Source organism: Acinonyx jubatus, chromosome B3, assembly GCF_027475565.1.
Source record: "Acinonyx jubatus isolate Ajub_Pintada_27869175 chromosome B3, VMU_Ajub_asm_v1.0, whole genome shotgun sequence".
Lineage (NCBI taxonomy): Eukaryota > Metazoa > Chordata > Mammalia > Carnivora > Felidae > Acinonyx > Acinonyx jubatus.
Genome location: NC_069386.1, coordinates 50,691,522 through 50,706,056, shown reverse-complemented (window position 1 = coordinate 50,706,056; position 14,535 = coordinate 50,691,522). Strand labels below are relative to the sequence as shown.

Below are 14,535 nucleotides of genomic sequence, written 5' to 3'. Positions count from 1 at the left end.
CCCAACCTCTGGCTCCCTCACAGCTCTTTTTCTGTACATGGGTGCTTTATATTGTGGGGCCACCAATTTTGAAGAATATAGTAGCTTTCTTTATTTTGTTACAATTTTTTAAAAGTTATTTATTTAAGAAATCTCTATACTCAACATGGGACTTGAACGCACGACCCTGAGACTGAGTCACATACTCTTCCAACTAAGCCAGCCAGCTGCCCCCATTTTGCTATAATTTTTATGGTAACTCCTATCAAGTTTTAGTTTTGGGTTCTACCTAACAAAATGAAAAAACTAAGAAATACCAGAGTTTTGTTTTGTTTTGTTTCAAGTTCAGCAACATGCAGGTTTGTGTGAAACACTTTAATGTTTAAGGATAATTTGTTTTATACACTTGCATCTATTATTTGAAGCCGTTAACACAAATATATGTATAATTAAAAATGATCAGTGATGGCCACCAAAGCATGAGCTATATTTGCATTCTTTTCAAAGAAATGTCTCTTCTCACTTATCAAATTATGCTAACACTGACTGCTAAATCTACCTAATGACAGGTACCTCCTGAAGACTAACAACAAAATCAACCCCTATGGAGATGAGAAATAAAGCTTTAATATCAACTTTAAATTTATATTATACCCATTTTATTCATCAGACATAAATCACTGAGTGAATTAAAGAGGAGCCGGTTACACAACCAGGCGAAAATGAATAACTAAAAGAAAACTCTTCGTAAATGGGCAATATGCTAATTAGTCTCCTGCTTTAATTTAAAAGAATCATTAGTTAAATCAACTGTGTAAACTCTATATGAGAAAATGTAAAAGAAAAAAAACAAAAAACTTTTATCTAAGATAAAACTTTCATGTCATCAATTAATTGGAGAAACCGGTTTTTCCAGATCCCATAAAACCAAACTGCAACTCAGTCTGTTCAATTATTAAAATATTGAATAAGTGAGGCTTAATTTAATAAGATTTTACTATATTTGCAGCATTAACTAAGACAGATATAGAAATATTACATTTAAGAGGCTTACTCTAATTTTAAAATACTATCTTAACCATTTGTGTTATGTTGTCTTCAACATCCTTTATTTTTCCCACTTTCCATTTGGACATTTAATAGAACACAACACTGACTTTGCAGTTGGTTAATACAACTATCCTTTATCTGAACTGCTCAGAAGTAGTCAATGGATCAAATAATTACAAGAGTGCACAATTTGAGGTAGCATCTTCAGAAATCCTTTATAAAAAGATAGCACGTCAATTTCCTAAACTATGCCAAAATTATCACTAAGCTAAATTCTGACTATCTCTGTCAAGTTCAGAAACAATGAATTCAGTTAAAAATATGTAACTTACTTTAAATACTTTCTCCCTAGCAGCTTTTATTTTTCAAAAACACTTCCTGCTCCCAAATACAGTTAATGCTTCTGGCTAACTTCCCATTCTCTTACCCTATATTCTCATTTTTATCACATTTTTCCCCCTGTTAAAGTGAGCACATTGTATTTTGGTTTCTTTTCTTCCCACTCATTGTTCAGACCAGCATTTTAATAATCTTTTAAGCAATGCTGTTCAAAGAAAATATGAAGCTAAAGGAAATTCTCTAAGTTCAATGTTTTTCAAAGAGAGATTTTTCTCTCTTAGACCTATTTATTAAAAAATCTATGCAAAGCAAACACCACAACTGGTAAACAGCTACAGAAAATTCAAAGTTTAAAAATAAAGCCGTTAAAAACACTTCATTACACACCTTCTCTGTGAAGCCCTTTGTTTCCACTGAAAACCATACTGGAATCCTTGTATAAAAGAAGTTGCCTTCTGGCTGTCAATAGCTACACAGTCAGTAACTGAGGGATCCAGATGTCTGCAGTGGTTAAAACAAATGTTCAGCAGTGGGTGCTGATTCCGCTTCCCTCTGTGTAAGGTTTTCCACAAAGGCAGCAGAGTAAGAGTGCACATAGCAACAGCACTCACAGCTGATTGGATGGAGGGTGTGCTCAGCCGCCCCTGCCTGCTAGGTCCACTACAGCTTCCTGTCTACTTGGCAGCACTATCATGTTGTCTTTGCTCTTCTTACCAACTCAGCTGTGTTTAGGCAACTTGAAAGGAAAGAGGAGTAGAACAATAATGACAAAAGTATTCTAGCATGCGCCCCTAAAATGGGTGTCTCTGGGTGTTTTTAAAAGAGAGAAATTCATAAGGCAAACATTTATTTCAGTATTTCACATAAAACAGGACAAAGAAGGCTGGTGGAGGCAATCAATTTATTATTTCACATTTCAAGTAAATCAGGTTCTACGCCAAGAGAAACCCTCTGAAAACAAAGAAATATAAAAACTCATAACAATTAGAATAAAACATCAGCCTCCATTTACCAGAACAAAGAATTCCTTTACAACAAGCTTCACAAAGTCCTAGAAAAGCACAACCTGTTAGTTAAAATGGGATAGGGCATAAAGTAGCCCCCTCAAATGTATGCCTTTTGAGAAGATAAAAAAAATTGAAGGTTAAGAAATTAGAAAAAGATCTGAAAAGGAAAAATAGTTTCTAAGCAAACTCTCAACAATAAAGATTTAATTAAGTATTTGCATTAAAACGTCTCTTTTTACAAAAAGCAACAAGGACATTTAGCCTGAATTGATTTATTTTTATCATAAAATTATCTGGAGACATTGAGGGCATAGGAGATTTTCTTCAGGTTTCAAGTACCGGGCTTCAATGTTATCAGTCTATATCATCTCCTCAAGCTTTAAGAACAACAACAAAACTCCCCCCCCCCCCCCAACTTACAAAGATGTTTTGGGAGAGTTAGTGCCCATGGTAAGAGATAAACAGATAGGAAGGATCGAAAAATTCCCGTTTAAGAAATATTTCCTGTGAACATTACATAAACTAGGATAGTGTTTTTTAAACCTTAAAAGCAATTAAACTCTTTTTATTTACATTATTCCAATAAAATTATTGTTAATGGTGGCTTTAGGATTTCTATCAAGAGAGGTTTGTGGGAGAAAGCAGAAGCTACAGGAGCAACACACTGTTTATTACTCAGATCTTTGTTTATCTGGAGTGTCTTGGGGGTAGGGAGCAGAAGCTGATGGAAATGCTGGCTCTATTAAGGCACCCCATGAGCAACATGAGGCTATTTTTAAATGAGAGGCCACAGACAACGCTGCAGTTTCAAATCAGCCCCAGAGTCCACAAGATTCCACCCCTGCAAAAGCTTCTAGGACTTTTACAGTATACGAGTAAGAGTACGAAGTACACAACCTGTGAGGGTTAAATGTCATTATTACCTCAGTGTAAAGAAAAAACCTGATCATTGGCTCCACAATTAGCCAGAGGGAGAACTGCTAAGCCCTCTGAGAAAATAACAAGAAGAAAGATGTGTTTGGGAGCACAAGAAGCCTGTGAGGTAAGTGACTCAGACAAAGAATGGCATAGAAGAGAGCAAGGAGTTTGGAGACAGACCAACCAATGTGGGTTCAAAACATGAAACTGTCATTTATAAACAGTAACAGGCTTTACTAAGCCACTCTGAGCTTCTGTTTTCTTACTTATAAAATGGAGTTGGGGTACCTGCGTGGCTCAGTCAGTTAAGCATCCAGCTTCAGCACAGGTCATGGTCTCAAGGTTTGTAGGTTCAAGCCCCACATCGGGCTCTGTGCTGACAACTCAGAGCCTGGAGCCTGCTTCATATTCTGTGTTTCCCTCTCTTTCTCTGCCCCTCCCAGACTAGGTAGGGCTCTCTGTCTTTCAAAAATAATTAAAAAAAAATTTTTTTTCATGGAGTCAACTTACAGGGATATTGTGAAGGCTAAAAAATGCTGTCAGCCAGACTGGACATTTGGTTACTAAGGACCCTCTAAGCTTCTTCAAAACTTGGGAGTTTCTGCAAATACTATTCCTCTCTGCTAGGAGTGGTCTTCCACAAACCCTTCAATAAGCAAGTCTCAGTTTAAATCTCTCTTCCACAGGGCAGCTTTCCCTGATCCAAGACTAGTCTTGGGCTCCCTGTACCTCCTTCTTAGTACTTAGTTCATAGAATGTTAAATAATTATTTGCAAAATGACTTCTCCTCCACCACCTATAAGTGTTTTAAAGAGAAGTACTATGTTTGTCTACATTATTGGTTATCTAGCACCATGCCTGATTCCTATCCCATATGATACTTGGTTTGATCTGATTGCACAACCATGAGAGGTAAATAGAACAAGTATCATTATCTTCATTGTTCAAATAAAATCAGCTCTAAAAGTTTATTTACCCAAGTCAAAGTCATAAATCTAGAAGTCAAAGGAAATTTTTTAAATTTTTGGTAGAATAACTTGGGGGTGCCTGGGTGGCTCAATCGGTTAAGCATCTGATTTCGACTCAGTTCATGATCTCGTGGTCCGTGAGTTCAAGCCCCGCGTCGGGCTCTGTGCTGACAGCTCAGAGCCTGGAGCCTGTTTCAGATTCTGTGTCTCCCTCTCTCTCTGACCTGCCCCATTCATGCTGTATCTCTGTCTCAAAAATAAATAAACATTAAAAAAAAAAAATTGGGAGGGTACCTGGGTGGCTCAGTCGGTTGAGCATCTGACTTTAGCTCAGGTCATGATCTCACAGCTCTTGAGTTGGAGCCCCCCATGGGGCTCTGTGCTGACAGCTCGGAGCCTGGAGCTTGCTTCAGATTCTGTGTCTCCCTCTCTCTGCCCCTAACCCAGTTACATTCTATCTCTGTCTCTCTCAAAAATAAATAAACAGTAAAAAAGTTAAAAAAAAATTTTTTTTGGTAGAATAATTTTATAATTCAAAATCTACCTCTATCACTCTCAAAAAAGGAAAAATAATATACAATCCCTAAATTATTTTGGAATATTTCCTTTCAGTTATAATCCTCAAACTTTTCAATTAAAGGCTAATGGAATTCTCTATAATCTAAAACTATTAACATACAAAGAAAACTTATAAAAATATTAAATTTAGTCAGAAACATGTAATTATAAATGAATTAAAATGTACATGACACATGCCACCTTAAAAAGTAAAATCTAACAAAGATTTAGTGAAATGTTTCTTCTATGGTGCCAGTTTTCCAATAAATTTCAAAGTGGCACTTTATGTAACTGAAGAATGCTTGCTTTTCCCTACTTTTGTTTATCTTAGTACACAAAGCTATAAATGGGTATGCTATAAAAGAATGGCAGGTTATCTACTTTGTAGGTCTCAACAGTCTACAAATTAAGAATCTAATAATATAAAATTCTATATGGAGTGCTAGTTCCAGGTTCTCAATTTACAACACCCAACCATGAAAAGCCCCTTTTCCCCCTGCAACTCATGTAGCATTGTCATAATTGTGCTCTACAAATGGACAGTTCAAAAAATATAAATTGCTTATATTATCCTAATGTAAGGAAATACATTAAAAAGGAGATCTTCCATTAATTCTTTTAACTACATATTCTAAAAATAAAGTAGAAAAATTTCAAACATCAACTGTTTCAGATCATCTATGCCCTCCATTAGCAGAAATAATTGGGAACTATTTCCTTTTAAGAAACTTCAGAGATAATCATGCCAGCTTAGATACTTTCTAAGCAAAAAAGATATATTGCTAGTAGAAAAAAAAAAAAACTTATTAAAGGTACTGATTCAATAGCTTCTATATGTGTAAGCCCATGGGCCAGGCATGGTGTTAGTCTCTTTACATACCTGTCTCCTTTGACCCTGTGGCAGGTGTTATCCCCAAAGATGAGAAAACTGGCTTGTTACCTGCCCAAGTAACTAGAATTAAGTGGGTAAAGCCAGGATTCAAGTTTAGGTCTTCCTGAATCTAACATGCATGCTCTTAACCACTGCTATCCTTCCCTTAACAATTTGTTTCTTATGGGGCACCTGGGTGGTTCAGTCAGTTGAGTGTCCAACCTTAGCTCGGGTCATGATCTCATGGTTCGTGAGTTGGAGCCCCACACTGGGCTCACTGCTGTCACTGTACAGCTTGTTTCAGACCTGCTGTTCCCCCCTGACACCCCTCCTTCACTCACTTGCTTTTTCTCAAAAATAAAACATTAAAAAAAACCCAATTCCTTTCTTATATACGTTTCCATTCTTACATATATATATTTCCATAAGGCAAATATGGCATCATACAAGAATAAAGTTTAATTATAGAAATCTCAAGTTAACATTTTCCATTTATTACTCATTCAATGAGCACTATTACAGTCCCATTACCCCTCAAATCTGTCATCGATAGACTACTTATACTACAGGACAACAGGATTTGACTGCTAAACAGGGAGCCAGGCTATAGCTATTGTGTGATCACTACATGAAAACACAAGAAAATGTTCAGTCTATAAAACTTCACTACTTCATGATCATAGATCACATATGTAATCCAGAGAAAGAAAATGAAATAGACAAGAACACTGACCAGGAACCAAAGATCCAGGTTGTAGTTTAAACTCTACCTCTAATCAGCTTTGTGATCTTAAGTACTTCTCTGAAATTGCTCATTTCTAAGTCAGGAATCCTTTTTTCTTTACTGGTTTAAAAAAAAATTTTTTTTTTTACATTTATTTATTTTTGAGAGAGACAGAGACAGAGCACAAGCAGGAGAGGGGCAGAGAGAGGAGACACAGAATCCGAAGCAGGCTCCAGGCTAACAGCAGAGAGCCTGACACGGGGCTCGAATTCACCAAGTATGAGATCATAACGTGAGCTGAAGTCGGATGCTCAACGCACTGAGCCACCAGGCGCCCCTTTTCTTTTCTGTTTTGCCTGCAGTGTTGGTTTGTTGTTAGGATCAAATAGGATAGAATAAAATTACTTTGAAAACAACGACATTCTACACAATTAGAATATCATCTTCCCTGGTGATCTTCTAGGGGATAGCAGCATAAACTAAACATGTTTGCACAAAAATCAACCTCATTACTGGAATAATCCTTTAAAGCAGCAAGACAAAACAGAAAAGAGCCAGAGAGTCTAGGAGCTCAAGATCCTTCTCCTTAACAAGCCGTGCTATCACATTATTTAATTTAACCTGAGTCTATTTCCTCATCTGTAAAGTGGGAATAATAATTTCATTGAGAATTATAAATCACCTACCACATTACTTGGCTCTCAAGCAATTTAAGTTTCCTCTTTTCCTTTGCAAACATCAGGTCTACAGGATGTTAGTAAAAGATAAGTGTACACACACACACACACACACACACAAACACAAATAAAGGACAATACATTACTAGTAAACCACATTAATAACAATAAGGATAAAATTTAAATCTTGACTACTAAAACAAGATTTATGACACTGTTATTTTTAAACTCCTTAAAAAATGTCATTTAACAAAAGTTAAACATTTAACAGCACATTTCACAGTTCAATACTTTGCAATGAAGGCTAAGCAATAGCTAAAATTTAACATTGTTAACAATTTTGGAAATTAAGAAATTTATGGGCTTTCTCATTAAATCAGTTTTTATCAAAAAACAAAATATTTTACTATTAGGTCAGTACTGGGATAAATTAAGCCATAATAAGTTATATTAATTTCCACTCACATAGAGATTTCTAGCCATCATTATTGCCAAAATGATTACCCAGTGATTTGTATTCATTATGAAATGGTACAAATAACCTAAGTGGCCAAACAGCAATCCAAAAATACTGTGTTTTTAAGAGCTAAAACGTTTCTTAAAATTAAAATATTAATAAGTACCTAGAAACTTAGTGGCGTTTCTCCTCAAAAGATTTGAGGTTATGATGACCTAGATTAGCTCTAGAAGCAGAGCCTTGTTTACAAAATCTCAGATCTTGGAGAGAAGAAAATGTTCTAGCCTGTTTTTTGGCATCATTCATACTACATTGTTTAAAATGAGCTAGAACAGGGGTTATTTATAATCTAAGATACTGGACAAACACTTTGTCTAATAATATCTTGTACACACACTAATTAGATTTAGCAAGTATCAAGATCAGGTATAAGAATGCATTTTAACATCCTAAGGTACTCTTTATAAATTAAAACCATCATCATTGCATAAAACGTGCCAAGATGTTCATGGGTTCCCATTTACCTATACCCATACTTCTTAAAGACAAGTTCTAGGATGTTATCCCCTGATATTATATTATAAAGAATGGTATGCTTGATTCAGTCTTAAAATCTAGAGCCATCATTAATTTTTTATTCTGCCAAAAATGATGTTTACTAAAAGTATCTCCATGGAAAATAATGAAACTTACACTTATTTGTCCCTTTGGCAATCTAACTTTGTGAACTAAGAGTATTTTGTGGGGCACCTGGGTGGCTCAGTCAGTTAAGCATCCGACTTCGGCTCAGGTCATGATCTCACAGTTCATGAGTTCAAGCCCTGCACTGGGCTCTGTGCTGACAGCTTGGATCTTGGAGTCTGCTTCAGATTCTGTGTCTCCCTCTCTCTGCCCCCTCCCCCTGCTCACACTCTTTCAAAAATGAATAAAACATTTTTGAAAAAATATTTTGTAGATAAAGAAACTGAACCATAAAGATTAAGGCAGCTGGTGGGTTACCTACCTAGTTGAATCACCTAACCCAGGTTTAATTCCAAGCCCTTTGCTTTTCTTTTTCCACAACTACCTATCAGTGGTACATATCTTTACCTCTACTAATTAAGCCAATAGTCATACAAATGACAGATACGGCATTTCAAATTTTGGAGAATATTAGCAAAAATCTGGCAAAATTCAACAGCTATAGAATTAAGTAGACCTCATGTAGCTTTAACAAAGACTCAACTCTTAAGTCCCTGAAGCTCTAGTACTCTGCTGGCATTTTTAAAAGTTTGCTAACTTCAGACTATTTTGTATAGTTTTGTTTCCAAATAATAGGACTAAACTCTCTGGCTACCTATAACACCTCAAATTCTAACGTATCTAAAATTGAACTAATTTCTCTCTAAATAGGATATACCATTATTGTTACTCCCAATTCCCTAAGCTTGCAAACTTTGGAGACAATCAAAATAGCCATTAATTATATGCTTATTAAATACCTGGCACAGGGGTGCCTGGGTGGCTCAGTTGCTTAAGCATCCCACTTCAGCTCACGTCATGATGTCACGGTTTGGTTACTGGGTTCAAGCCCTGCATCCAGTTCTGTGCTGACAGCTCAGAGCTTGGAGCCTGCTTCAGATTCTGGGTCTCCCTCTCTCTGCTCCTCCCCTCCTCATTCTCTCTCTCTCTCTCAAAAATAAATAAACATTAAAAATAAATAAATAAAAATTAAAAATTAAATACCTGACACAACCACTCTCTTAGATTATATCATTATAACAAACCTATGAAATTAATACTTTTATTACCTCAATTTTAACTAATGAGTAAATTGAAACTCAGAGAAGTTAGGTAATTTTATCAAGGTTACACAGAGCAGTTGACAAAAACCAGAACCTGAACGCAGGTTCTTCTAATTCTCCTGAATGCGAAAACAATCTGGAGGATGAAATGTGCTATCAAATTAATTTAAGGGGTCGGAACTATCATTTGTTTTTAAATAGGAAAAAGAAAACATCAGCCACCACTTTGCTTTGCTAAGTAATGACTTTGGTTTGGGGGAGGGAGTGTTGGGATTGAGAAGCAATGTCAATTGTCTTTGTAACTGTAGGCTGACAAAAATTTTAAAGCCACTGCTCCATGTTATAATGTCTCTCAACCACCGTCATCCCCTGCCATGTCCCCTAATAGATATTTGGTTCAACCGTATCATATTCAACCAACATGGACTTTGGAAGCACATATCAAAGGCTGATATTAAAATTTATTTTACTAAATAAAGTTTAAAAAAGAAGTAGGGGTGCCTGGGTTGCTCAGTGGGTTAAGCATCCGACCCTTAATCTAGGCTCAGGTCATGATTTCATGGTTCGTGGGACTGAGCCCTGTGTGGGGCTCTATGTTTACAGTGCAGAGCCTGCTTATGATTCTCTCTCTGCCACTCCTGAATGTGTGTGCAAGCTCTCAAGATAAATCAACTTTAAAAAAAAAAAAAAAAGGCAGATACCAGGGATTCACAACCAAAATTCACGTACCTCACATGCTGCCACAATTCAGTTCTTTACTAGGGGTGACAGTATACAAGTAGAGACACAAATGTTTAGACATCTTTAAAGATGAAGAAAGTACAAATTCTGTAACTTATTGCATATACCTGTTTGTGGATAGTTTTCTTTTTCCTCATTTAAATGCTACAGTCAATCTGTCAAAGCTGTTCATTTTCAACATTATTGTAGTCTATACAATTATGTCACCCAGAAAGCCAGTGGGAAGTACTTATACTTATCATGGACTACCTCAATTGTTTTTAAACTTTTAGACAGGAAGGTTTTAGCTGTATTGCCTAGAGGGCAAAATCATGAAAGCCTCATGAACTGAGCACCTCAAGTGAAACTTGCACTTACTGAGAAGTAAATTTCCATTGCTCATTCTCCAAAATAAACACACACACACACACACACACACACACACACACACACACACCCTATATTCAAACCAAAAATATTTGAGATCACTACAAATAGAAGAGGGTAGTGAAATGTAGGAATTCTACAGATCTGATCTGTGTAGACCATGTAATATGCTCTTCCTCTGGGCCACTCCCCCTACTCCACACCTGAGCCTCTTTCAACCCAGCACAGGGTAAACCTCTAATCCTGATTGGTCTGTTTACTCAGGAAAAAAAAAAAAGATCGCCAATTCCAGAGGCCAGAGGCCATGTTAGTTCTTGTTCATCAGTGCATTTCCAGCACAGTGCTCAATGAATATTTGTCTGAGAGAAGAGAGGGAAAGGGATACAAATGTCTAAAGTTTTACCATATTTGAAAATAAATTCTAAAAATGATAAATCATTTTACCAATGTTTTATGTAATCATTAATATTTATCAAAGAATATTCATAAGAATATTCTTCATTCATAAGAATATTCATCATTCATAAGAATTCAGATGACTTTGAATAAAAAGAACATTTTGTCAAAATATGTGCATTTTGGTAAAAACATCTTAGAAATCAAACATCTCTGAAACAAAGTCCAAGTGTTTTGTACTACTAAATCCAAGTAAGCATTCCATGTTGTCAATCCCTTGATTTATACAAGAGTCCACGTAAATTATAAAATATTATATGCACTCTCTTACAGAGCATAGCTGGGGCAAATTATCTACCTCAAGCTATATTTAAGCTATTTTAATACAGAATGAAATAGGAGTTATAGAGTGCTCTAGCAGGACAGAAAAATGGCTAACAATTAAGGTGACCATAAAATTCTTTGTCCAAACAAGGATACATTTAGAGTGAAAGAAGACAATGAAATAGGATTGGGCACAGAGGTAACAGACATAAACCAGGACTATCCCAGGTAGTATTTCCATCCCATCCCCTAAGAAAATCTGAACCTCATAGCACAGTTAAACAGATATAAAATGGTTAACTCAAATTATACTGAATTTTTTTATTCCATGAAACTGATCAGCCAAAACATAACATTTATATTTTATATTTGAAATACTTGACAATTGTCTATCAATTTTGCAGATGCTCTTTTAAAAAAAAGGTACCATGTGCAACTCATTGCATCCTAGCTTACTTTTGTCTGAAAGGAGAAAGATAAAGTCCTCACCCATAAGGCACTGATAGTGATTATGTATGCAATAGGCACTTAAAATGTTTTCTCCAGTGTCTAATAAATGCTAACTCCATACCAACCACTGTCACAAGTGTGAGTGAAGAAGGCAGATGTGTCCCAGTCCTTGGAGAACAAATATTCTAATGAAGAAGACAATCTAAAGTGAGCAAATGAAGGAAATACAAATTATGGTATATGGTCTGTTCTTACTTCAGTTCCTAAAGCACGCCAGGCTCTTTATAAATTCAAGACCATTGCACATACTAGTTGCTTGGCCTGGAATGTTCTTTCCCTCAATCCTCACATAGTTGACTCCTTCACATCCTCACCCTACTTTCTAAGAGAGGCCTTACCTAATCATCCTAACCAAAAGGGCTTCTCCCTGCCCTGGGTTAAGCCAGCCTCAGCCTTTGTAAGTTTCCTTTAGAATATGTACTTATCTTACTTGTTGAAGAAATGTTAATATAGTAATAATAGGTAACATCTTTTTTCTTCAGAATCAAATACTATTCTAAGCATTTTACATGGACTACCTCATTTAAACATTATGATAGCCTTTTAAGTACTCTAGTCCTGTTTTTCATATGACAAAATTAAAGACAGATTTTTCTAATTCTTGATTTTTATTTATTTTTCAAGTTTTATTTTGAAAATGCAGAGCGCGAGCAGTGGAAGGGCACAGAGAGGGAGACAAAGAATCCCAAGCAGTCTCCACAGAGCCTTACACTGGGCTTGAACTTGAACTGAGCTCATGAACCCTGTGATCATGACCTGAGCCAAAAATCAAGAATCACTTAGACAACTGAGCCACCCACGCACCCTGAATTCTTGATTTTTAAATTTTAGATATTTTCTCTAATTTCATTGCATTTTTTCTTTTTAGCTTACTGTCTTAAGGATGAAATATGCCTTTTACTTCCAGTCTATTATCATTTAGCTTTCTTCTGAAGGAAGGTATATTTTCTTTGGAGAACAATGTTATAATATAATCACCATTCTTTCTTTCAAGTTCCCTGATGAAGGCTGATTGATCATTAATTATGTCATTTCTGGTGTAGAATCTAGAGGCAATTGTGCTTTGCTAGATGCAGAAATACAGAAACACTGGACTGGCGAGTGGAAATAGTTGGACAGGTTACTTCTTTTTCTCTGGGTCTTAGGTTTTCCTAACTATAAAAATGAAAGACTCATACTTTCTAAAGACCTCCCCAACTCTGATTTCCAGGAATAGCATGAGTTTCAAAGTAATTTCAGAATAACAAAAGGATTTTAATGTCCCGAGCTCTTTTTGATGGAATTTAATCTGTACCACAATGTAACCTGAGGATTTTTTTTTTTTTATTGTTAGCTATTTTGAGCCCTCTGGCAGATATCTGAACTCTGCAACATAAGCAAAATAAGAAAAAACACAGGTCAGGGTTATTATATGTTAGACTACAGAAATATGCCTCTGGACCAGCATTTAATTGACACAATAATTACTAAGACTTGAATACGCTTCCTCAAAGGAGTAGATATTTTCCTTATTCAAACTTCTGAATGAGAATACCAACTTAAGAACATAAATCCCAGACAATTTTTAAGAAGTTATAAATGAAGAGATTTAAGATTTCCTGCTTTGTGTTCTTTCTACCACAATACACTGAACAAACCTCTTCTATGGCCAAAAAAATTTCTTTTCTTGAAGGCTTGGTTTGAAAGTATTTATTTGGTTGGGTAGCAGGGAGGATATATGTCCATTTCCTCCTTAACATAGGTAGGAAAGCTTATCAGTATTGTTGGAATCTCCTTGCACTCATAGTTCACAAGTGGTTGGAAGGTACAAGGGCCTATAATCCCAGAGTTTATGAAGTTTCTGCCAGCAACTGAGAGAAAAAAACCCTCCAATTTTATCCTATTTGTTATAACACACAGGTACTTTAAAATAGTGTAGTTTACTACTTTAACAAGAGTATCATAAAACAATAGTTATGGCCTTGTCAGAATTGTGTACCATGTTAATATTCCCAGGAATTTTCATAAAAGAGAACACTAATCCTTCATATATTAAAGAGTGGTGGCAAAGGGAAAATAGATGGAGAAGAAAAAAGATTAGCCAACAGAGATGAATGTCAGGTAATTTTTATAATACCAAATCATAATGTTGGGGCTAAAAACTGATTTTAAAACTGCCAGATATTCAATAATAATTTTTTGTTAGTTTATAATGAAATTAAATAGAAATACACTGACAAATTATTCTTCCATAAAGTTCTCTTTAATCAGACCAAACTACTTAATAGTGCCTATCAGGTGAATGAAGCTCAAATCCCTTAGCTTGACATTTCAAATGTCCCTAATTTTCCTCATTTCTAAGAAATCCCTACAACTCACGTTAGTCTACCTTCTGTCCCTTGAACATTTTAATTGCTCAGATTGTCCTCTCTTCCAGGCCTCCCCCTCTCAATCTTTGTAAACTTCCACCTATCCCGAAGATACCTGATCTTTTAAGGCTCAATACAGCTGTTGACTCTAAGACAGGCTGTGCCGTGAAATTAATCTCCACAGGTGAAATGATTTCTTACCAACTCTGATGATAGACATTTTTACCATTTATTCAGTTATCAGATATCATATGTTTGCATAGTTATTTCATTTGATCTGCCAATAACCTTGAGAAGTGGGGATAAATATTCCCATTTAGAAACAAAAACTGATACTAGAGAGTTAATTCTTAGGGTTACAAAACTAACAAATCACAGGGAAAGAATGCATAAAATTTTCCAGTAGTAAGTTTTATGGTATATCACAAAGATACTAAAATTCATGCAAACATTCATTTAATAGTAAATATTTATTGAGCAGCTACAAAATGTCAGGTACGAGTCCACGCATAGGGAAA

The 14,535-nt window shown here is 35.7% G+C and overlaps 1 protein-coding gene across 10 annotated transcripts in view; it reads right to left on the bottom strand.

Moving 5' to 3' along the window:
• Nucleotides 1-14,535, bottom strand: part of ATOSA (atos homolog A) — a 113,978-nt gene that overhangs the window by 60,711 nt on the left and 38,732 nt on the right. For 5 of the 10 annotated variants that reach the window (XR_003423091.2, XR_008299175.1, XM_027067269.2 and 2 more), the window contains exon 1: nt 1,756-12,772. The exons of the other annotated variants lie outside the window; for them this stretch is intronic. Coding sequence is in view for 3 of the 5 variants with exons in the window: in XM_027067269.2 (XP_026923070.2) it covers nt 1,756-1,792 (37 nt within the window). In the remaining 2 variants the exon portion in view is untranslated. Of the gene's footprint in view, nt 1-1,755; nt 12,773-14,535 lie in introns of those variants that run through there. 10 annotated transcript variants of the gene reach the window in all.